The sequence below is a fragment of the Mus caroli genome, unplaced genomic scaffold (genome assembly GCF_978045245.1).
Source record: "Mus caroli unplaced genomic scaffold, Mus_caroli_1 scaffold_20, whole genome shotgun sequence".
NCBI classification, from domain to species: Eukaryota; Metazoa; Chordata; class Mammalia; order Rodentia; family Muridae; genus Mus; species Mus caroli.
In genome coordinates this window covers 58,002,018-58,026,845 of record NW_028227275.1, presented here as the reverse complement: position 1 = coordinate 58,026,845, position 24,828 = coordinate 58,002,018, and the positions used below count along the sequence as shown (strand labels likewise).

General features: G+C 48.8%; 1 protein-coding gene across 4 annotated transcripts; it reads left to right on the top strand.

Annotated features, from left to right (window-relative positions):
- The first annotated feature begins 2,899 nt into the window (after positions 1–2,899).
- Positions 2,900–20,212, top strand: CUNH11orf24 (chromosome unknown C11orf24 homolog). 4 transcript variants are annotated; one of them, XM_021151831.2, is made up of 5 exons: positions 2,900–2,976; positions 3,802–3,926; positions 16,722–16,919; positions 17,901–18,075; positions 18,790–20,212. In XM_021151831.2, the coding sequence occupies exons 4-5, from the start codon at positions 18,000–18,002 to the stop codon at positions 19,932–19,934; spliced, it is 1,221 nt and encodes a 406-aa protein (XP_021007490.1). In that variant the 5' UTR covers positions 2,900–2,976; positions 3,802–3,926; positions 16,722–16,919; positions 17,901–17,999; the 3' UTR covers positions 19,935–20,212. The 4 variants fall into 4 exon arrangements, with proteins under 4 accessions (XP_021007490.1, XP_021007493.1, XP_021007489.1 ...); XM_021151834.2 differs by lacking the exon at positions 3,802–3,926; XM_021151830.3 differs by lacking the exons at positions 2,900–2,976; positions 3,802–3,926 and adding an exon at positions 12,609–12,758.
- Positions 20,213–24,828: the final 4,616 nt, after the last annotated feature.

Below are 24,828 nucleotides of genomic sequence, written 5' to 3'. Positions count from 1 at the left end.
AAATGTCAAAAATAACAGCAGTTGCCACAATAAAAGCAGAGTGGTTCGAGACAGGCAGAAAAGAATAAAAGAATCCTCCATGGGGAGGGGTTACAGTGAAGAGTTCTCCAGGCCAGTGTTCCTGGCACTGGACTGGGCAGAGAACTCGGCAAGTCAGAAGGACCCTGCTCGTTCCCTTCAGGAACATGATTCTGCCACGTCTTGATGCCTAATTTAATGGGCATCTGCCCCAGGAAACTGGCACAATTCCTAATGTTCACAGGCCCACTTCAAAATAAGGGCATGGGGCTGACCCATGTTCCAACAAAGTCTGATGTTTGTTGGAGAGTTTGTCCATACAAGCCAGAGGGACAGAGGACAACACCTGACCATCTCATGGGCTGGGCTCCTAGACTGGACAAAAAGGAGAAACCAAGTTGAATACCAGACCAGTATTTATCTGTTTTCACACTGACACAATGTGACCAGATATCTTACCCTCATCAGGTCTTCCATGCCATGGCAGAATGGACATCCACAAACCATGAGCTAACCCATCCCTCCCATAAGCAAGTTGTTTCCTGCCAGTCTTCATGCCAATGACCAGAAAAGAGACTAACATGAGAGACGATTTCAGCTGTTCTGATTGCAGTGGCTGTGCCAGGCCTGGAGGAAAGTTTTCTACACAAAAAGGCCACCAGGTCAGGGCCAGGGCTGATGGGGCAATGACAGCCACATCCTTGACCTTTAATTTATCAGGCAGTTCCAAAGGACACATGTCCACATGACTTCCTGAAGCTCTCTCCAGGCTTTAGAGGAAGGCCCTGGTACTACCCACCACACACACTGCACCCCTCTTTACGCTTACATTTTGGGTGGTGGGCCACCCTGTGTGTCTGGTATCAATACGCTCCTGGGATATGCCACTTTCAGGCTAAAACTGGGAATGCCTCTATCAAATAGGAATGAGTTGGTCACTCTGTGGCCTAAGCATGTTTGGGACCTATCACCTGAGAGTTGTAAATCATACCTCAACGCATCAAGACTACTGAAAAAAAGTGAGATTTTTCTAGACAAAGAGAGACAACAGAAATGTTCTGTTAGATGACAAAGTGGCTCGGTGAGTGAAGGTGCTTGCCACCAAGCCTGATGACCTGAGTTCAACAGATCCTCCAAAGCTGTCCTCTGATCTCAACAGGCATGCGTGCATGGGCGCGCGCATTCACACACACACACACACACACACACACACACACACAATGTAGGGCCTGGAAACATTGTTCAACAGTCAAGAGTCCTTGCTGATCTTTCAGAAGTCTCGAGTTTCGTTCCCAGTATCCTCATCCAGATGGCACACAACTATAACGCCGGCTCCAGGGGATCCGATACCAAGCACTCACATACACAACCCCCCTCATATACGGATAATTTAAAATAATTTAAAAATCAAATGAGTTACTTTTTTGTTACTGTGATAAAAAACACCATGACCCAAGCAACTTATAAAAGGAAGAAAACAGCCGGGCGTGGTGGCGCACACCTTTAATCCCAGCACTCGGGAGGCAGAGGCAAGCGGATTTCTGAGTTCGAGGCCAGCCTGGTCTACAAAGTGAGTTCCAGGACAGCCAGGGCTATACAGAGAAACCCTGTCTCAAAAAATCAAACAAACAAAAAAGCAAGAACACTTTTGGGTGATGGACCCATAGGGTCCGCCATGGTGGAGCCAAGGCATAGAAGCAGGAGCGGGAAGCTGAGGGCTCACACCCTAAACCACAAACAGGAAGCAGAGAGAGTAAGTTGGGAATGATACAAGGCTCTGAGGCCTCAAAACCCCACCCCTGGTGCAGTACTTTCTCTAACAAGGCCACATAAGCCCCAACACCAGTGATGTACTTCCTCCAATTAGGCCACATCTCCTAGACCTCCCCCAAACAATGCCAACAGCTGGGGACCAAATACCCAAATGCCCAAAACTATGAGGGGCATTTAAAAGTCAAACCACCATAATCATTTAATTTTTTAAAAATTAAGAAAAAGAAATGCCTTAATTTCATATCCTGCTTCATTAGGTGGTAGCACAGACTCATGATTCTACCCACTCAGGAAGCTGAGGCAGAAGGATCACAAGTCCAAGTCCTGCCAGGGCAACTTATTCAAAAACTCTGTTCAAAATACAGAGTGTGGGGCTGGAAAGGTGGCTCAGTGGTTAGAAGCACTTGCTGCTCTTGTCAGAGGACTGGAGTCTCTTTCCCAGCATCCATATGGCTGCTAACAACCACCAGGGCTCCATGACTCTCCTTAAGATCAGAGGACACGGGGCTGGAGAGATGGCTCAGTGATTAAGAGCACTGAGGTCCTGAGTTCAAATCCCAGCAACCACATGGTGGCTCACAATCATCTGTAATGGGATCTGATGCCCTCTTCTGGAGTCTCTGAAGACAGCTACAGTGTACTTACATATAATAAATAAATCTTAAAAAAAAAAAATCAGAGGACACAATACCCCTCTGGAACACATCCCGCTGCTCAGGAACCTTTCATTGCAAACAGACTCTCAGAAGTTCACTTCCAGGGAATCAGATGCCCTCTTCTGGCTCCAAAGCATCAGGTACACACATGGCACACAGACAAACATGTTGGTAAAATACCCATTTATATAAAATAAAAATAAATAAATCCTTTGTTGTTGTCGTTGTTGTTTAAATGCAGAATGTAGAGCCAGCAAGATGGCTCAGCAGATAAAGGCATTTTCCACCAAGCCTGACAACCTGAGTTCACTCCCTAGGACCCACACAGTGGAAGGAGAGAACCAACTGTTTTGCTTGTCCTCTGATCTCATGCTCATCCACGCACCGCCCACATCCACTCCCTCCACAAATAAATAAGAACGTGTGAAGTAAACTAGTCCTTGGACTGCTGAGCTCCGTGTGTAAAGACACTTGCTGCCAAGCCGGGTGGCCTAAGCTTGACGCGGCTGTGGATGTGACATGGGAAGAGGTATGGCTAGGGCCAAGGGCAGCTGGCTGGCGTGGTATGGACAGAGAAGGGGACTATTGATGGGGAGGCTGCAGGAAAAGGACCTGGATAGGGAGTGTGGTGGAGAGGGCTATTGTGTTCTCTGCTCTTACTTCCATAAGAGCTCTGGTCTGGAGAGCTCTCCCCATCCTTCCTGCAAGACCACGCACGTTCTACCCCACAGGAATCCTGAGATTGACACAGTGACAGGTAAGGAAGTCATTCAAAGCGCCCAGGACAGAATACTGTCTCTGAGGGGCAGAGGAGGATGGTGGCCACAGGGTTGTGGCTTTGAGTCCATGCTTGTCTCTTGATGACGCCTGCTTTCTCCGATGGGGTCTTAGCATCAGCAACCTTTAGATGGGACTCTAAAGAAGGCTCTTGAGTCTTCCTGGGGCCAACAGTCTAACTGCAAAGACTCGTTCTCTGGGGCATGGAGTCAGCAAAGGCAGGAATCCCACAGAGGCTCTCCCCTGAAGCTCCCAGGCTTGAAGTATCAGGGGTACACCAGAGAAACTGAGAGCCCTCAACTTGGGGGTTCCTGGATTGGGGACTTGTGTCTTCCAGAATAGTACTCTGGCAGGCTGGGGCCATCTGCCTCTCTCTGCTTGTCCCTCAGCCACTTTGACCAAAGAGCAGCAAATGAGCACTGGCACCAAGATTCACTCTTAACGTTCTACAGAGAGCCCTGGCAGACCCATGCTAGTATTGTGATGCATGGGATGCAGTTACTGTTGAGCTTGGCTTGCTTGCACAGTGCTCCTCATGTTCCTTCCAGGAAGATCTTAATTCTTGACCATTCTATAGACGGGGGACCCAGGCCTCTTGCAAAGTGAAGATAATGGTGAAGAACCCTCATTGGGCTGAAGAGGTTGCTCCACGGTTAACAGTGTTGACGGCACTATGTTACTCCCACAACCCAGGAAGCAGAGGTGGGTGGAGCTCTGTGATTTTGATCCAGCCTGGTGTACATAGTAAGTTCCAGGACTGCCAGAGGTATGCCAGAGCTACACAAAGACACCCCACTCCCTACCTCCTGCCAAAAAAAAAAAAAAGAGCACTTGTTGCTCTTCCAGAGGACGCAACTTTGGTTCCCAACATGGTACACAGACATATGTGCAGCCAAAATACCAATATACATTAACTAAACAAACAAACAAAAATAAATAAATGAGTGGCTCCCTTATAGCACAGCCTTGCCTCAGTCCTGCAGTCTGCCCTGTGGCCTGTAGGGGGCGGCATCATCCTGCTTAGGTTTTCCTGGCTTTTCCAGTTGAGAAACCCCACCTCGGTGATCAAGATTTGAACAGTGGCAGAGCAAGGTCACAGCAACTGTATACACCCGATTCTGTCAGGACTAGGGAGAGACTGAGGGTTCCCAGACTGATCACTGTAGCAACCTAAATATCCACCTTACTGCCTACTACTGCCTACTGGGTTAAGAGTAGAACCTGGGGGCTGGAGAGATGGCTCAGTGGTTAAGAGCACTGGCTGCTCTTCCGAAGGTCATGAGTTCAAAATCCCAGCAACCACATGGTGGCTCACAACCATCCGTAATGAGATCTGACACCCTCTTCTGGTGCATCTGAAGACAGCTACAGTATACTTAGATATAATAATAAATAAATCTTAAAAAAAAAAAAAAGACTAGAACCTGGGGGCTGGAGAGATGGCTCAGTGGTTAAGAGCGCTGAATGCTCTTCTGAAGGTCCTGAGTTCAAATCCCAGTAACCACATGGTGGCTCACAACCATGTGTAATGTAATGAGATCTGATGCCCTCTTCTGGTGCATCTGAAGACAGCTACAGTGAACTTACATATAATAAATCTTTAAAAAAAAAAAAAAAGAGTAGAGCCTGGCTGGGTATTGATGGGGTAAGATAACTGGGCTGGCTCAGTGGGCCCTGGTAACTGGGGCCTCAGCTTCTTGCTTTTGCTGAGACCTCTTCCAGGAAGCACTACCCACATCCACACCTGCTCCGTCCTGCCTGAGAAATTATTCCCTTTCCCTAGCAACTCTGTGCACAGCCCGGGCTCAGCCCTCCTGTAGCTGGACCCACTCTAGGCCAGGGTCCCCTGGCTCCCTTGTCTTACAGTGCTATCCCCAGTGTGACAATGCTTTGTTTGCTCCTTTGCCCAGCTGAGAGCCTTAGAGGAGTACTGTCTAACATGTCCTTCTGGGGTCCTCTGTTGGAGTTCTTGTCAGCAAAGTGACACTTCTGTTTGTTTCTCGGGTTCCCCAATAACAGTGAGCTTCTCAGAAAGCTCTAAGATCTGGTCTGCTTGTGACTCACACAGGGAAGACCTCTCTGCCAGCAATACTCAGGCCTTTACATCCAGTCCGTGCCCACTGTGGAGTTCCTGTGACCTGGAGCCACTGCCTTGGGCTCCTGTAGAGCCGAGGACCTCTGATTTGCTCCTTGCCCAAGACAGTGCAAGGTCAAGGATGTTAACTTCCTTCTGGATCCCATGTGTAAAGCTGGAGCTGCTGAGGAAAGCTGTGGTAGATGCCCCACTCCCTGTGCCACAATGGGTGCGCTTGGTCCCTGGGAAGGGAAGCCCTGGGCAGGTCTTCACTATTAACCTGGGCTGGGTGTCCGCAGGGGCGCAGGATCATCACCATGGGCAGTAGACCAGAGCTCAGGACAGAAGCAACATGGCTTCTCTGCCACCACAGTAGCCGGATGGGGCTTAAGGGAGGGGAAGGAAGATGTGCAAGGCAATTCTGATGTGTAACCCTTCCTTATGGCAAGCCAGGGAGCTAAGCCCGCCTCCTGTCTGTTTTCTACAGAGGTATTCCTTTATCTTGAGTACTCACGCTCTGTCTTAGAGAACACGGTCTCTGCGCCACACTGGGACAAAGAGTTCTGTCCTCTTGACTGGATTGAAAAAAAAATCACCTAAGGGTCAGTGTGTTAGTTAATCTCTATTGCTGTGCTACAGCAGCATGTCTAAGGAAACAATAGAAAGAGTTTATCTGGAGCTCACAGTGCCCGAGGTTTAGAGTTCATGATGGCAGAGGAGACAGCAGGGGTCAGGAACAGCAACTGAGAGCTTCCATCTTGAACCAGAAGCAGAGAGCAAACTGGAAATGGCAGGAGTCTGTTGAAACCTCAAAGCCTGCCCCAGTGACACACCTCCTCCAACACGGTCACATCCCCTAAACCTTCTGTCTTAGTTTGTGGGGGTAACTTTTCTTCACATTGTGTGAAAATGTGGCTCAGTATTTAATTGTTAATGCTGTACCAGCAGAGAACTACATGTTGGCCAGATTCTGGTGTTGTCATTTCTATGGTCTGTCACCAGATTTTCTGTTTGTAAATATTCGTCCTTCCTGCCTAAAGACAATCTAGAATTATATCAGAGATTGGTTGTAAGAGCTGGCAGCCAATAGCTGGGGCAGGAAGGAGGGGGGCAGAACTTCCAGGCAGAGAGTGATGGAGGGGAAGAAAGCAGACAAGGGAGATAGAGAGGGGACATGGAGGGAATAGACATGGACTACAGCAGAGCAAAGAAAGGTATAGAGCTAGCCATGTGGCAGGTTATAGACAAGATAGTCAGGTTGTTAAAGGAGGTAGCCAGAGACTGCCTAGCTTATAACTTATCAAAGAAAGCATTTAATTAGGGCTTGCTTACAGCTTCAGAGGGTTAGTCCACAATCATCATGGTAGGGAGTATGGCTGCAGGCACGTAGGCATGGTGCTGGAGCAGCAAAGAGCTTACATCCTGGTCCACAGGCAGAAGGCAGAAAGAGAAAATCAGACTTGGCCTGGAGTGGGCTTTTGAAACCTCAAAGCCCACCCCAGTGACACACTTCCTGCAACAAGGCTATACAATTCCTAATCCTTCCCATATAGTTCCATCAACTGGAGACCAGTTATTCGAACATTCAAGCCTCTGGGAACTGTAACAGTAGTATTTTAGCTCTACTTTGGCTTTGGCTCCTAGTGGGTTGTACACACACACCACAGGAGCAATCTGGATTCGAAGATGAAATACACACACACACACACACACACACCAGTTAATTTTTGACATGCTGTGACTAGCTCAAAGGCTAGGCATTCCTTTTTTTTTTTTTTTTTTTTTTTTAGGTTTTTCGAGACAGGGTTTCTCTGTATAGTCCTGGCTGTCCTGGCACTCACTTTGTAGACCAGGCTGGCCTCGAACTCAGAAATCTGCCTGCCTCTGCCTCCCGAGTGCTGGGATTAAAGGCGTGCGCCACCACGCCCGGCAAGGCTAGGCATTCCTAAATCTTCCCCTGCTAACACACGTTCTCCTCCAGGATGTCTGAGAGTCCTAAACCTTCCCCTGTTACCCCAGGCCCAATAGGGGAAGTGGCCAGTGGCCAGTTACCCAAATTCTTACATAGCTGGTTGGTTTTCTCCCCTGCAGCTCTTACATCCTGCTCTTACACCCTTCTCCCCCAAGCCATGATGATTCTCTTTCTCCCTAACAGTTCTTAGCCCTCGCAATCCAAAGGTCTACCTGCCCAGCCATTGGCTGTTGGCTCTTTATTCATCAATCAAAGACCAATTGGGGACAAGGACCTTCAGCATTTGGACATGCAGATTCCTGATTTTGGGGGCCAGATTAATTCAAAGCATTAGAACCAATCCCCAACAGGGGGCCATTCTCATTCAAACCACCACAGTAAGAGCATCCATTATAGAGTCTCCAGAGACCATCAGGTCTTGAGGACTTAGATCTAATCAATGGATTAATTCCTAAATGGCTTCATGACCTGATAGCATTGGGAAGTATGAAGTAGGAGACGGGAGGAGGGGGTCGCTGGAGGGGTATACGTGCGCTACAACTTAACTTGCCCTTTCCTGTACGCCCCTGTCTTCTGTCCACTCCTGTGCCATGGTGAATGTGTGGAGGTTAGAAGATAACTTTTGGGAGTCAGTTCTCTCCTTCCACCATACAGATTCAGGGAATGAAACCAAATCAATCTTGCAAGACAAGACTTGCCAGTGGTAAAATTGACTCTGTTTGGTTGGTTGGTTTTTTGTTTGTTTTTACATTGAAGCAGGGTATCACTATGTAGCCCTAGGTGGCCTTGAACTCAGTATGTAGACCAGACTCGTCTTGAACTTGACTCAGTCTCGCACACATCAAGACGCCACTATACCCAGCAAAATGACCATTATTCCCTGTTCTTTTTTTCCTATTTTGAGATAATTTTGACTTAACAGAAGTTTTACAAAAATACTATCCAGTTCCTGCTTCCCCATATATTAACCCAGATTCCCCCATATGTTAGCATCTTACATAACTACAGAACCATTGTTAACAGCAAGAGATTAACCTTAGTACAATGCCAGGAACTTGATACAGACTTGGGATTGGGCTAGTTTCCCACATGGGCCAGCCTCCTCCTTCGGTGTGTAACTCTGAGCCCACAGAATTAGGGTCAAATGCACTTTGGGCTCCTCTAGTCTGAGAGTTCACAGCCTGTTTTTCTGTTTTTACTTTTTAAATGAGTATGTCTATATGTAAGAGCTAATGAATACAGGTGTCCATAGAGGCCAGTGGACATCCTGGACACCCTGAAATTGTTACAGAAAAGTTGTGGGCAGCAGTGTGGGTGGTGGGCATTAAACTCTGGTATAAGGTCCTACTGCAAGGGCAGTAGGGGCTCTTCACCAAGGAGCCATCTCTCTTGCCAACCCCTACATGTCTGTGACAATGGGGTTAAAATACACTGACTGACACAAACACTTGATCACTGAGCTACTTCCCTGCCCTTGTTTTGCCTTTTACATTTTGTGGCATGGCCTTGTTATGTTGTCAAGACTAGCTTTGAACTACTTCTGTAGTCTAGGTAGGCCTTGAACTTGCAATCCTCCAGCTCCAGCCTCCCAAGCAGCTGAGATGGCACACCTGCACCACACCTGTACCACATGCCTGGCCATAGCCTTTACTTCTTTGCCTTACAGCTTGGGTCCTGGAACCTTGACTAGGGGCAGTGAGGGATGAAGGAATGACAGCACATATACAGGGAAAGCTGAAATTGGATGAGCTAGAGTCTCTGATGGACAGCATCCAGGAAGCTCAGGATGTATATTATACAGAGCTGGTGAACAGGTTTAGCTCATCTCAGCAGGAGCAGTCTCTGCAGCGAAGTAATCTTAGGACTGGGGGACTACCGTGGACATTTTTTTTCCCACATATTGTCTGTGTTTACATTCCAACCAGAGAAAGGCTTTAATTCCTCCGGTAAGGCTTTGCCTTTGCCGCTCACATGGGCTGAGGCACTGGGGGCTGTAATATGGCCATGCCATGGCATATTACATCAACAACACAATTCACTCAGGACTACACTCACTCCCTATACTTCTAGATAATTTTGTTTTGAGACATTCTCACTGTGTAGCCCTGATTGTCCTGGGACTCACTCTGTAGAAGAGGCTGGCCTCAAACTCAAGAAATCTGCCCACCTCTGCCTCCCTAATGCTAAGTACTGAGATTAAAGCCCTGAAATAATAATAATAATAATAATAATAATATTATTATTATTATTATTATAATAAATTAATTAATTAATTTTTCCTTTTTTGATTTTTCAAGACAGGATTTCTCTGTGTAGTCCTGGCTGTCCTGGAACTCACTCTGTAGACCAGGCTGGCCTTGAACTCAGAAATCTGCCTGACTTTGCCTCCCAAGTGCTGAGATTAAAGGCTTGCACCACCAAGCCTGGCTAAGAATTATTTATTTATTATATGTAAGTACACTGTAGCTGTCTTCAGACACTGCAGAAGAGGGCGTCAGATCTCATTACAGATGATTGTGAGCCACTATGTGGTTACTGGGATTTGAACTCAGGACCTTTGGAAGAGCAGTCAGTGCTCTTAACTGCTGAGCCATCTCTCCAGCCTGCCTGAAGTATTATTTTTAAAAAGAAGATGAGGGCTGGAGAGATGGCTCAGTGGTTAAGAGCACTGACTGCTCTTCCAGAGGTCCTGAGTTCAATTCCCAGCAACCACATGGTGGCTCACGACCATCTGTAATGGAATCTGATGCTCTTAAGTGTGTCTTAAATGACAGTGTACTTACATAAAACAAATAAATAAATCTTTAAAAAAAAAAGAAGAAGAAGAAGAAGATGAGTATGAGTTTGAGGCCAGCCTGCTCTACAGAGCTAGCTCTAGCTCTAGGACAAGCAGGGCTACAAAAAGAAACTGTCTCAAAACAACAACAACCAAAAAAAAAAAAAAAAAAGGAAAAGGAGGCTGAAGAGATGCCTCAATGGTCAGAGCACTTGCTGATCTTGTAGAGGAACTGGGTTTGATTCCCAGAACCCACACGTGTGGCTCACAACAGTCTGTGACTGCAGGATAAGACACTCTCTTCATGGGTATTGCATGTAAGTGATAGACATATAAAAATTGACTGGACACTGGTGGTACTTAGGAGGCAGATGTAGGCAAATCTCAGACTTCCTCCAGCTTAGTCAACAAAGCAAGTTTCAGGACATCCTGAGCTAAACAGAGAAACCCTGTCTCCAAAAGTAAAATAATAATAGTAATGGTAATAATAATAATAAAATAGTTCACATATTTTATAAATAATGAAAATTTACTTTTCAAATTATATTCTTAGCCAGTTATCGTGGTACACGTCTTTAATCCCAGCACTCATGAGGCAGAGTTGGTGAATATCTGATTTTGAGGATGGTGTGGTCTTTATAGTGAGTTCTAGGCCATCTAAAGTTATATAGCAAGACCTTGTCATGAAAAAAAGGAAAAAATTTACTCTTCTACCATTTTTTTGTTTTTTGCTTTTTTTGAGACAGGGTTTCTCTGTATAGCCCCTAGAACTCACTGTAGACCAGGTTGGCCTCGAACTCAGAGATCTGCCTGCCCCTGCCTCCTGAGTGCTGGGGTTAAAGGCGTGCGCCACCACTGCCCAGCTTATTTTGTTTTTTAAGGTGTCACTATGTAGCCTTGGCCTGGAACTCACAGAGATCCTCCTGCCTCTGCCTCCTGAGTGCTGGGATCAGTGGCATGCACACCACACCCTACTATCTGTTTTTCTTAGGAGAGAAATGAGGACCTTGGCATTTGAGGAAGTTGCAAGTTGAACACCAGAGACTCTTGACATCTGAGGAAAGGGTGAACAGCACTACACGCCATTTCCATTGATGGTTCAGGGGTGTTTTCACTGAGCACTGATATTGTATTTCTTCTTCTGGAACACCTTGAGAGATTAAAACAAACACAAAGCAAAAGGAGCTTGTCTGCCAGTGTCTTCCTCCAGCTGCTTTCAGCAAGCCATTGATGGGCAAATTCCACACACCGGAAAGCAGGTTGAGCTGCAGGTGTGCTGATGACAGTACAGCGAGGCTTATATATAGTCTTAATAGAGCTCAGAGCAGGGTCCATTGGTTTCTGAGCCCAGGACTCAAGACAGGTTATAAAACTAGAAATTGGCCAGCCATGGTGGCACATGCTTTTAATCCCAGCAGGCAAACAGATTTCTGTGAGTTTAAGGCCAGGATGATCTACATAGCAAGCCCCAAACCAGCCAGGGCTAGACTGTGAAACCTTGTCTCAAAACAAAATAAAACTGGCAATGATGATCACTTTGGATGGGGCGTGGTAGAAGATCTTAAAAGGGTCTTACACAAATTGGCATTCAGTAGCAGAATTCATCTACTGACTTGCAAAACCTACTTTACATTAAATTCTTTCTTTAAAAATTATGTAGGCTGGATGCAGTGGCTCATGACTTTAATCCTAGCACAGGAAGTCATGAGTCAAGTGGATCTCCGTGAGTTCAAGGACAATCGGATCTATGCAGAGTTCCAGTACAGAAGGGATACAAAGAGAGACCCTGACTCAAAAATAAAACACATACATATTATGTATGTATGTGTGTGCACTGGAGGCCTTAAGGCGTGGAATCTCCTGGAACTGCCACCGTGTGGGTGCTGGGAATCAAACGGGGTCATCTGCAAGAGCATCAGTGCTCTTAACTGCTGAGCCATCTTTCCAACCCTAATCTTTTAAAATTAAAAGCAAGTCTCACAGGCTTTCCATTTCGTCCCACGTGTCATGCCACGTGTAAAATTCCAAAGCCCTTTGTGAGACTGTTTCTGGACTTGAAAAACAAAAGCGAGATCTTCTTGCAGAATTAAATCAGTGTATTGCCTTTCAGGTGAAATGCTTAGCTGGAAGCTGGCAGGTGCAGTGTGTGCAAAGCAAACCTCAGTAGCCAAGCCATGCCTGCGAGCAAGGACAAGGCTGGACCGCCTTAAGGAGTTGAATAGCCGATGGGAAGAAAGATCGGGAACCAGGTCAGAAGAGCCTCATAAAGTACCTCACGAGGCCTTCGAGAGCTGCCCTGTCTAGATCAGCCATCGTCCGAGTACATCTGCGCTCACCTGATCTGACCCCTCTTCTCCCCGGCTTCTGGGAAAAGCCCTAGACACAGACATAGCCTACAAGTCCCTGGATCCCTCACTTCCGTTAGATAGGCTCCAAATAGCTCTGCGTGGCCAAGGCGGGACCAAGTTGGAAGGCAGCTCCTGAAGCAGGCGTGGCCTAAACAAACCACGCCCACTGCACGCGCCCGCGCGTGCCAGCGACAGCCTATTGGTCCCCCTTTCGTGACGTCTTTCCGGGGCAGTCCGGGTGGGGTCCAGCGCGCACCAGTGAGCTGAGCTAACTGGGTTTCGCTGCGGTCCACGTCCCCGCGCGGGGCTGAATCGCTGAAGTGGCTGCGCTGCGGTGTGAGGGCCACGGGCCTACCGCGCCCGGGTAAGCGACCCGCACTGCCGTCCAGGGAGCTGTCGTGAAGGCCCCATGAACCGCTTGGGGATGGACAGCGAGGTGCGGGGCGGAAGAGGGATGAATGGGGACCCGGTGCGCTAGGCGGTGAGGAATGGAGATTCAAGGCGGAGGAGGGAGGAATGGGCCGAGCCCTTAGAGAAGCATGGATGCGCAGGAGGAGGAGGTGGGCTGACGGCGATCGCCAGTCGATGCTGGGCAGTTTGCGAGCTCTCTACGGACATTCGAGAGTAGGCGAGTCTTGGATCAGGCTGTACCCTAGAAGGTGTTGGTCTCGGAAATAGTTGAGGCCTGCACTCCAAACTCTTCTACCTACCAATGAGGAAAATCCATCACATTTTTCCTTCCTCCTCATTTGTCTACTTGCCTGCCTCCCCTTGTGGCCGCTAGCTTGTGCGCTTAACGGTCTGGCTGGGGCTTAGAAGTCCGACTCTTAAAAACTTGTATTACTTACACCCCGACCCCTAGGAACCAGCTCTAAAATTTCAATAAGTCAACCAGCAAACTGTTTAAAATACAGGTTTTCCGTTTATAAATTAGACTCGCCTGTTGGACAGCGGATTATCAGAAATACTGGCTTAGCAAGCGTTTAGAACACAGACCTTTGACATTTTGGTAGTGAGACCTGAACTTTCAGAAACCTGGAGATAAGCAGTGCAGTTAAGATAATATTTAATGTTCTGGGATCGTGGGCTAATGTCTGCCACGTGGATACATCCTTTAGATCACAGGGCAATGTCTATGTACATAATACGTCCAAGCAGGTGATGTGTCAGGATTAGGTAGGTGACTGTGGTTTGTCCTGTACTAGCTTTCCCAATTTCTATTCTGTAATTGTGTAACTTCCCTAGCGTGGAGTAGAGATGGGTCCTGCTGATAGGGATTATTAATGGTCTTTGCTGAGTCTGGACTTCTTGTATTGAAATCTGTATATGTCAGAGAAAAAGTTCACCAATTTGAGGCCTAGTGATTTGTATATAGCAATCCACACATCATAAAGGCGTTAAAGGCAAGGCAAGATTGGGAGTGCAATCTATCAAACAAACATTAGAGGAACTGGGCAGCATCTCAAGGGTTAGTTGTCACTTGGGGACTTACACACGTCACCTGGCTGAACTTGAGTAAGAGCAGCTCAGGAAATGCAGACTTAAAGTCTTATGTGTATAGACATTGCCCTGTGGTGGAAAGGGTGTGCCCGTGTGACACAATGGAATTGAGAACATTAGATACTGGCCTTCTTGTATGAGCTGGCAAAAGGTGTCCTGATGCTGATTCCCTGCAGATCCTGTGGGGGACCAATTCCCAAAAAGGAGACTCAGCCCCAGTCTGTCTGTTCTAGTTTCTGAATTAATACTTGGTTTTTTGTTAGTGTTTTCTTTCCTCTATTTAATGTGTATGGGTGTTTTGTTTTGTTCTAAAGATTTATTTGTTTATTATATGTAAGTTCACTGTAGCTGCCTTCAGACACTCCAGAAGAGGGTGTCAGATCTCATTACCGGTGGTTGTGAGCCACCATGTGGTTGCTGGGATTTGAACTCAGGACCTTTGGAAGAGCAGTCAGTGCTCTTAACCACTGAGCCATCTTTCCAGCCCCTGCGTGTTTTTATGTACATGTATGTCTGTGCACCACATGTGTGCAGTGCCCTTCACATTCAGGGTCCTCGGGGAGTGGAGTTAACAGACTGGGAGAGAGGATGTCTGCTTAGTGTCCTCAAATTACATAAAATTCCTGATTCCATTACCTCTGAGAAAGGAGGGTTTCCTGACAGATAAATAACTGGTTTACCAAAATTGCTTTTTTGTTTGGTGTGTGTGTATTTAAAATTTTATTGATTTTATGTATACAATCACACTATAGCTGTCTTCAGACCTTCTAGAAGAGGGCATTGGATCCCATTACAGATGGTTCTGAGCCCCAGTGTGGTTGCTGAGAGTTGAACTCAGGACCTTTGGAAGAGCAGTCAGTGCTCTTAACCACTGAGCCATCTCTCCAGCCCCATGTTTGTTTTTTGTTTGTTTGTCTTTCAAGACAGGATTTCTCTGTGTAGCCCTGGCTATCCTGGAATTCACTCTGTAGACCAGGCTGGCCTCGAACTCAGAAATCTGCCTGCCTCTGCCTCCCAAGTGCCGGCATTAAAGGCGTGTGCTACCATGCCCGGCCCACGTGTTGTTTTTTAATTTCCCTGTGAGGGCCAGCAAGATGGCTCAAGGGGTAAAGCTTGCCACCATTCTTTTTTTTTTTCTTCACTTTTTAAAAATTAGGTATGTATTTCATTTACATTTTCAATGCTATCCCAAAAGTCCCCCACATGCTCCCCCACCCACCCACTCCCACTTCTTGGCCCTGGCGTTCCCCTGTACTGAGGCATATAAAGTTTGCACGACCAATGAGCCTCTCTTTCCACTGATGGCCGACTAGGCCATCTTCTGATACATAGCTTGCCACCATTCTTAACCACCTGAGTTTGATCACGGCAGTCCAGATGGTGGAAGGAGAGATCAGATTCCCTGCAGGTTGTGCTTGGACCTCCACACATGCACTGTGCTAAGTATGCACCCATGCACACACATATAATTAGTTCTTTTCATTAAAACAACTCCTGCCAAGCAAGTAGTGTATGCCTTTAATCCCAGCACTCAGGAGGCAGAGAGGCAGATTTCTGAGTTCTAGTCCAGCCTCATCGGCAGAGTGAGTTCCAGGACAGCTAGGGTTACATAATGTAAATATCTGTGTTTTCTGATGACCTTAGGTGACCCCTGTTAATGGGTTGGTGGACTCCCAAAGTGGTCATGATGCACAGGATGAGAATTGCTGATGTAAGAGGACTAGGAAGATGGGTCAGGGGTTACAACCTCTGGCTGCTCTTGCATTGTTCAGTGCCAAACACTCCTGTCAGGTGCTCACAAATGCCTGTGACTCCAGCCCCGGGGCATCCAGTGCCCTCCTTCAGCCTCTGCAGACACATACACATGTGCACACACACTCAGAATCACATAAACAAGAAAATAAATGTTGAAAACCATCTCCATGTGAACTTGTCAGCAGCTGCTCTGTGCCACAGCCTCCCAGCTGACAGTGATGAAATAGCTGTCTTCTTTCATTTGGCGCCTTCATAAATGTCTCCCCAAAGGAATCCTTGCTGTGGGTTGGAGTGGTACGCATGTGCAGCTGTACTTACCGCGAGCTGTGTGTAGAGCCAGAAGTTGATAATCTTCCTTATCTCATCTCCCATGTTTTGTAGGCAGGGTCTCTCTGAACCTCAGGTTGGCTGTTTTAGCCAACCTGACTCAAAACCTTGGCATCCATCTGTCTCTGCTCCCTGCAAACCCAGGGTTACAGGTGTGTGCCGCCATGTCCCTTTACAGGAATGCTAGGGGCCTGAGCTCATTGCAAGGGTCCTGGTGCCTGTGCAGTAAGCACCTCAACTGCTAAGCCATCTCCCCAATGAGGCCTCATGTGTCAGGTGCTGATCTGGAGCCCAGCATGTAGCCAAGGCTAGCCATGAACTCTTGCTCTCCCTGATTACACCCCCTAACTACGAGAATTACAGGCATGCTACACCAAGACCTCCATCTTTGGACTTGAAAAAATGTTCTTGAGCGGGGCAGTGGTGGTAAAGGTGGTACCTTTAATCCCAGCACTTGGGAGGGAGGCAGAGGCAGGCTGATCTCTGAGTTTGAGGACAGACTGGTCTACAGAGCAAGTTCCAGAACAGCCAGCACTACACTGAAAAACCCTGACTCAAAACAAATAAAAGTTGTTGTGTCCAAATTGCTACATCGTGACTTGTGACAAGTTGTGACTTGGACAGCTCTGATAGCTAGCTGTCTTTTCCCCAGCCCTGAGCTGTTGAGTGCTGCTCCTTCTGAGGCCTCCTCACTGGACGCTTGTCCCTTGCTCTTCCTAAGCAGTGTTGCCTCTCTCAACCATAGGTGTCTCTGACACCACAGAGGAGCACCCGCCTCTGTCCTGCCTGTGCCTTGGCGAATGCCATGGCCTGGGAGTGCCCTGCCCAGCCGCTCGCATCTGCAAAGCCAGACTTCATATGGCAAGGACAGGATGCCAAGGCCCCAGCTGCTCAAGGAGGACATCAGCCTGGCCTCCCAGTCTGCACTGAGCAGCTGTCACTGGTGAGTGCTCCGGGCCCTGCTTGATTTGGGAGTCCAGACTGGGACTAGAAAGGGGCCTGAGGTACTGGGTTTGTAGAGTCAAGAGAAGGACACGGCTTCAGCCACCATGAGGTGAGTAAGAGCACTGAAGCCACAGCTGGTAAACTACAGTGTGGGCTGTGTTGCCTGGAGTGCCTACTGTGTGGATACAGATGCTGCCATCCAAGGCTGTCTCTTCACTGCTATGGCAGGCAGGACTAAGTTAGTACCTGAGAGATGGTATTTGCTCCCTGGCCCTTTATAGAAAAGGTTTGTCCACCCTTGTCCCAGATTTGTAGTGTAGGCACAAGGACTGGAGTGTGTTCAGGGAGCTGAGGCCCTCCTTAGTGCTAGGACTGCCTGTCACATCTTTTCTCCTTGAACTCCCCAGCAGACTTCTAATCCAGGGATGAGGCACAGGGAACTCCCTGAACCTGCTGAAGATGCTGGTAGCATCTTTAGGGCATCAGCAGATGGGAGGGATCCAAGAGCCATCAAAGCATCTTCACAGCCCAGCTGCCTTGCCCCAGCTTGTAGCTGAACCTGAGTTCTCTGTGGGAAGCCTTCAGTTCAGCTCTTCCCCTGTCAGGGTGTCACTCTCCTCACTACCCATCCTTGCTCTTTTCTTTTCAAAGAACAAACATTTTGTACCCTAGAATATAAGACTCATCCAGTACAGGCCTGAGAAGTTGTCATCCTATTGGCTTGTCTGTCTCCTGCCTAACTCTAGTTCTAGGAAGAGCATGGGACAGTGCTTGTACAGTGGGGAGCAAGACACAATCAGGTTGGCTTTACCCTCATGGCTGCTTAAGTTGTGTTCTTTCCGGTCTCTGGCCCCTGGTCCTGGTCTAAGCACTGGGCCTAGGCTTACACTGCAGACCCTGCAGAGCCCTGGGCCTCTGGGGAGTCTGTTTGCTGCCTCGCAAACAAACACCTCTGACCAACACACCTTCTTTGTCCCAGATCCCTGGGCCAAGCAGAAGGCGATTGCTGACAGCCTGAAGGGCTGTGTGGCCAAGACGCTTAGAGACCAGCAGCCCTGCTTGCAGCTCACCCAGCACGATGTGGACAGCCCTGGTGCTGGTGTGGGTTTCCTCTGTGCTCGTACCTAGAAGCCATGTGACGTCTGCAGAGCCACGTAAGTGAGAAAGCTGTCTGATCACCAGGGAAGGCCCTGGGATCTGATTCCAGAAGGAAGGTATCTACAAACTCCTGCCTTCCCAGCACAGGACTGGGATGGGTTGCCAGTCAGAGCTGGGGTTAGAGGGTGCACAGGTGGGAGCCACAGTGTGACCAGGCAGTAGAGACCTGCAGAGTGGCCTTGTCTTCTAGGGATCTCATCCTCGTCCGAGCTCATTTGTTAGCACGTCAGTATTGAGTATGCTCCTGCCCTGCCAGGCTCTGCTCATCTCCAAGAGGCTTCAGCCAAGCCTATATCTGAGCCGAGGCTGTTTAGAGTGGGAATGTCTGTGCAGCCTCTCCTCTCTCTGAGCCTCAGGGGGGGGCGGGTAGAGGGGCTGAGGTTTGCTTTGTTTTTGTTGGCTAATCACATAATGTGAGCCTTCTGATCCTATTCTCTGAGAATTGAATCCAGTTACAAAGTTCTGAAGTTTCCACAGGCTATCGCCTCAGAATGGGCAAAGGGTGCCCTGGGCAGCTGTGGTTAGCTGTTGGGGGGCGGAGAAGAAGAGGCACTGGACTCATGTGTCACCTCCATCAGCACCCAGGCCTCTGGTTGGAGAATATGGTGTTGTACAGCTGCTAGCACAGGGGCCAGTGGCTAAGGTGACAGCAGGTGACTCCCGCATGTGGTTGAAAGTGTTCTATCTCTTTCTTCTCTTCTTACTTTCAGGACACATAGTCACTACCAAGTGGCCTAAAGCAGTAAATCAAAGCATGCTGAGGGACATAGTTAAAAGGGCTGATACGACATTTACCGAGAGAACAGCCATAGTGCCACCTGCTTCTGTCACATTGACAACAGAGACCTGGGCAGCCACTCTGAACTCTACTAGAGTGACAGCAGAGGTGACAACACATGGAACAAACACGAGCACTCCAACAACCAGAGAGGGGACAACAGACAGGGTGACCTCCAGAACTCTGGCTGTACCTACATCCTCGGGCCCCTCATCTGCAGAGCAGACTAGACCCACCACCATTGCTGGGCTCCCCTCCCTCAGCACACCACATGCAGAAGTGCCAAGAACAAATGCCAGCGTGTCACCAAGAACAGCCATGGCAGCAACTGTGGCCCTCCACACCGCGACTCTTGCTGCAGGCACCGTAAACACAAGTGATCCTCACACAAGGACTCCGAGTCCTGCCAAAAGCACACCCACTGACACATCCAGCAGGAACCCCATACCCACCTCAGGTGCCCAAATGCAAGGTACCACCGTCCAGCTGACCACAGACCAGCCAGTGCATAGCACAGCAGGTAGATCAACACCTAGTCCTTCAAACACCACCCTGGAGCCTACCACCACCCAGTCTGTGGCTTCTGTGTCCTCTGTCGTAGTGACCACCACCCAGGTACAAACCAAGGAGCCATCTGCCAGCACAGTGCCAGCGCGTGCTACCAGCCTGAGCCCTGACGTAGATGTCACATCCCCCACCACACAGCCAAGCCCTACATTACCTACCCAGGGCACAGGTGGGCCAGGCACACTCCTGACAACAGAGCAGGTGGGGACCAAAACCACAGCTGGTACTGCCTCTGCTGGGCCAACATCCAGGAGCTCAGGGGACGTTAAGATACCAACCACAGACTTGTGCCAGCCTAGCACCCAAGGCCAGTACCTAGTCACCATTGATGCCCTGACCCCATCCTTGGTGAACAAAATGTTACTTCTGGTGGTGCTCCTTGTTGGGGTGACCCTCTTCATCGCGGTCCTGGTGATGTTTGCCCTGCAAGCCTATGAGACCTACAAGAAGAAGGACTACACGCAGGTGGATTACCTGATCAACGGCATGTATGCCGACTCGGAGATGTGAGGGCTTCTCGGGAGGCCAGCCTCTTCCATGGCCGCCTGTTTTGCCTCAGACCAAACTAAGTGCTTCCAGATCCTTTCGGTGCAATTTCAGAGCTGTGCCAGATGATAAGACATATTTAATAGCTGTCAGATCAGCTCCATGATCATGAGAGAGCCGCCTTTTCATATTTATTTTTCTAACCGATCTCATACGCAGGAGTGGCCATGGTCGAGAGGGCCTGGCACACTTGGCCCTCGATGTATGAAACCAGAATTAAAAGCAAAGACGTCTCTCCTGTCCAGCTTGTGTGGGTCTGTGTGTCCTGCCCTTAGTCATTCCTAGTGCAGCCTTTAAGATGTCAGTCTGGTGGGGCCTGCTTTTGTAAGTATGTAGTATGACCTGAGTTCCTGGCGGGTTGCTGTGTTACGGCCACTGGCTTAGGCTCCTTCTAATGCCCAGGTTCTCAGTGGAGGCTCCAGCCAAGTCCTGAGCCATTCTTTGGTGCTGGCCATTGGCGGCCTGGCCTCTCATGGCTCAGCTTCCTAGAGTACACTCTAGCTTTGAGAGCCAAATCCAACAAGATCCATCAAACAGCTGGGTCTCCACACGTCAGAGGCAGTATTCCTGTGTATATGCCACCATCATCCTGTGAATACTTGTAGCACACTGAGCCCTCATCCCAGCAGATCATTTTAGTGACCTCTGAGGCTCAGTAGCATCTCCTTCATCCAGGGCCAGAGTCAGGAGAAAGCTTGCCTGTGTTCTGATTTGGATCTTGTTTCCGGGTAGTGTTGGGGATGGAACCCACACCCTTTTGTATTCTAGGTAAACCCACTTGGGCCATTATCCCAGCCCTGAGCCCTGCTTCTAGAGTCCCAGAGTCTCTAGAACCCTCCTTCATCTACCCTGTTTACCAGACTGACGGCCTTTCTCTACCCAAATGCCTAATGTAGCAATGAGCTACGGTAGCAGAGCTGTTCTCAGCTGTGTTCTAGGCCAGGTCTAGGGCTGCTATCTGGTCTAGAGCCAGCTAAGGAATGTCCTGGAGTTTGGCTTCATGTAGGAGACTATGTTTGTTCCTCCTGACAGCACGGTGGCTGGCTGGACCTGGAGAGAGGTGGTTGTGGTCATGGCTAAGGCTGGTGTCATTGGAGTCACTGTTTTCTTTGCCATGATGACCCAAATTCTTACCTCAATTCTGCCACATCCAAAAGGGAGGACAGGTGGACTGTATTACAGAACAAAGCACCCCTTAGGCCCTTTGAGACCTATACAGGGTGGGGTGAAGGGATCAGAACTGTCCACACAGCTCTTGTGCCTTCCACCCCACCTTCTCTCGGATTACAGTCAGGCCTGTCCTGCCGCCCCGCCTGCTTCCCAGAGTCAAGCTGTCTGTCCTGAGAGCAGGGCCTTCTCCCTTTCGAGTAGACACCTAACTCGAGAGTGCGTGTTCAGTCATTGCTGTTGGACCCAACCATGGCTGAGAAAGTGGCTGCTTCCAGCCTCTGGTGAACTCTGAGCCAGTTCGTCATATTGCCTACTACCTACTAGTAGGAACCGAGCTCTGGGGTAAATCTGGGTCTTTTGAGCATGCCCTCTGCTCAGCCTTAGATTGGGGCAAGCTCCCCCTCGTGGTAGCTAATGGAATCCTAAACCCTGGTCCCAAGTGGGCCGCGTTTCAAAGCGCGTTCCCAAAGACTGGAAGCCCTGATCCTTTCTGGGTGTGGGGAGAAGTGGACCAAAATGAGAGTCAATTTACAGAAAGGAGGCAAACACAGAAAGGCCAAGTTGCCTTTTCAAGGGCGCCCACCAGGCAAGTGGCAGGCCGGGATTCACGGATAGCCTGCCCGTCAGCGTTGTGCACTGAGGTGGCCGGAGAGAGGAGGTTTCACCTTCAAGACCAAACAGGCGCCCATGAGGACGTAGGGGACACCTGGGCCGATCGCACCTGGGGCGGCCCTGGTCGTGGTGGCCGAAGCTCTCTGGTGCCCCCTGGCGGCCGCGCTCCTCACCGCATCCGGCCCATAGCTATGGCCACCCTGTACGGCCATTTAGACCCACAAAGTCACTCCAACTGACCCTAACCAGGAGAGGCGTCCCTGGATGTCCCCACTGGAGCGCTCACTCTTGGAGGTGCTTTTAGGGTTGGAGGTCTGGTCCCGACTTGGGGTCAGCAAGTGCTTGAGGGAATGACGTCACGTGTGCCAGAAACTCCTCCCGGTTCTCTCAGGCACCCTAGAGTTAGTTCACTGATTCTGCAACAACTCAACCTGATGGACCCTGTTCTTCTGTCCCGGAACCAGTCCAACTTGGGGAGTCATTTGGAGTAAGGCACACGAAGCATCTTTATATCTCCACTCTGCTAACAGCTCGTGCCTGAGCATTTACTTGGGTTCGGATAAGCCTCCCCCCACCCCCACCCTCCACCCCCCCCCCCCCCCCCGCTATCATCTATCCCTTATCCCTTATTCCTGTCGTCCCCCCCACCCCGCATCCTTCACTTAGCACCCAGGGGGATATTTTTAAAACAGAACTCAGATCTTAATGCTCAGTTCTCTAGGCTGGCCTCCCACTGGGATTGGAGGATGGGGGCGAAGCAAACACTTGGATTAGAAATGCACGCGGCCAGGGGGAAGTGTTCAAGAGAAGCCAGGGAACTGGGAAGCAGGCAGTGACCAGCCTTGCCTTCAAGGCTGGCAAGTGTGGGAAGAAGAGGCCGTCAGAACCGGGACTAGTGACCAGGGCAAGGTGAGAAGCCTATCTTTGCGTATTTAAGCAAAGAAGTAAGGTCATTAAGTTTGGAGTTTAAACAGTAATTGCACTTCTGTGTTTACAGTGACACTTAAGTTACATAAAACCACTTAAACCAGGCAAGATGGCTCAGTGTGTGAGTGTCCTCAAGCCTGAACAACCGAGTGTGATACCTACAATCTATATTGACCTCTGACCGCCATATAAGCACTGTGCACATGCACACACACACTCAAACAAAATAAATTAATAAATGAAACATAATTAAGGAAAAAAATGGCTAAAGAGGAACCAGAAAGGTGAAGGGGAGACACAACCTGAGACCCTCAAAGACCAAAGACAGGCATGGTTTCCTGGGAGAAGGGCTGGTGTCCAGTTCCTTATGGATCTATGGAAATTTCCATGATGAAATGTTAGAAGGAAAGGAGAAGGGAGGGGAAGGAAGGGTGGAGTCCTGATTTCAAGCTCCTAAGTAAATAATCCTCTGGTTGCCACAGGGAGGAGCTATGGGAAGCTGTTGGGTCATCCCAGGAGCCAGCGCTTGGATCAAGTTCATGATCAGTCCCCAGAGAGAAGCCAGGAACTTGGAGAAGATTTATAGGCTGAGCGAGTAGGCTTTCGCTGTTTGTACTTCCTGTTTCTCCCTCTGTTCCTCCCTCCCTCCCTCAACCCAGGGCCTGGCACATGTGCCAGGCAAATTCTGTTATTCTAGTTTTGTTAGGTTTTAAATTGTTTTTAGATTTATTTTTAATTTTGTGAATAGTGTGCCTGCATATATGTATATGTACTTTGTGCATGCCTGATCCCAGTGGAGGCCAGAAGAGGGCGCTGGATCCCCTGGAACTGCGGCTGCACAGTCCCCTGCTGCTGTTTCCTCTACAAGAGCAGAAAGTGCTCTTATCCAGTTTATTTGGGAGTTGTTACAAAACCTGTGTAGCCCAGCTGTCTTGGAATTTCTCTCTCTCTCTCTCTCTTCTTTCTTTCTTTCTTTCTTTCTTTCTTTCTTTCTTTCTTTCTTTCTTTCTTTCTTTCTTTCTTATTTGCTTGTTTGTTTTTCAGACAGGGTTTCATTATGGAGCCCTGACTGACCTGGAACTTGTTATGAAAACCAAATTGGCCTTGAACTCATGAAGACCTGCCTGTCTCTGCCTCCCAACTTCTGGAAAGGCAGACATGGGTCACCACGCCTGCCTGGTGTGGTGGAACCTTTGCTCCTCCCTCCTCAGCCTCCTGGGTGCCGGGATTGATTACAGGATTGCGCTAGCATGTCCAACTTCTATTTCCTCCCAGGGAGGGACGTGGGGCACAAAGTGTGGGTGGCATTGGAGCCAAGCCTTAGGCTAAGCTTATATCTCCTCTTGGGGAGGGACACAGAGCGTGAAGCATAGGTTTGCTGGTGCCAGCCTCCAAGCTGAGCTGAGCTCTAACACACAAAATTGTCCAGTTGAGTCTGGATGGCTACAATGATAAGCATCAAGGGATTTGGGGGGAAATGATTCTTCCAGGGCCTGCCTGTGAACTGAATCAGCATAAGCATTTTGAAGGCAGAGGCAGTAAATGAACAACACAGTTCAGGGAAGAGAATCCCATGCGTTCCTGCTTATAATGCAAAGCACTGGCAGAACTGAATGGCTCCATTCAGGGGTTTGATAATAGCACCAAACACTAGGGGCTCCAAGTTAAGAGCACTGGCTGTTCTTTCAGAGGATCTGGATTCTGTATCCAGAACCCACATGGTGGCTCACACCCATCTATAACTACAGCTCCAGGGATGTGATGCCCTCTTCTGGCCTCCACAAGCACTGCATACATATGGTGCACAGATGTAAAGCATCATGCCTTCTGGATATCTTAGTGCACAGCTGTAATCCTAGGCAGAAGCAAGTAGATCTTTGTGAGTTCAAAGCCAACCTGCTCTACATAGCAAGTTCCAGGCTAACCAGACCTCCAAAAAAAGTTTCTCTCCTCTCTCTCTCTCTCTCTCTTCTCTCTCTCTCTCTCTCTCTCTCTCTCTCTCTCTCACACACACACACACACACATATACACACACACACCAAAACAACAAAAATGTAAAACACTCAGACACTTAAAAAATTTAAGTTTTTTGGAATTGTAGGTAACAGAACTCTAAAGTAGCAGTGCTGGAAGATATAATTTTTATTT

Excerpts from the sequence above, each read along its gene's own strand:
- CUNH11orf24 (XM_021151834.2), top strand. The coding sequence starts at position 18,000 with ATGTGGACAGCCCTGGTGCTGGTGTGGGTTTCCTCTGTGCTCGTACCT. Across the intron at positions 18,076-18,789 it reads TGTGACGTCTGCAGAGCCAC|GACACATAGTCACTACCAAG; the intron begins GTAAGTGAGAAA and ends TCTTACTTTCAG.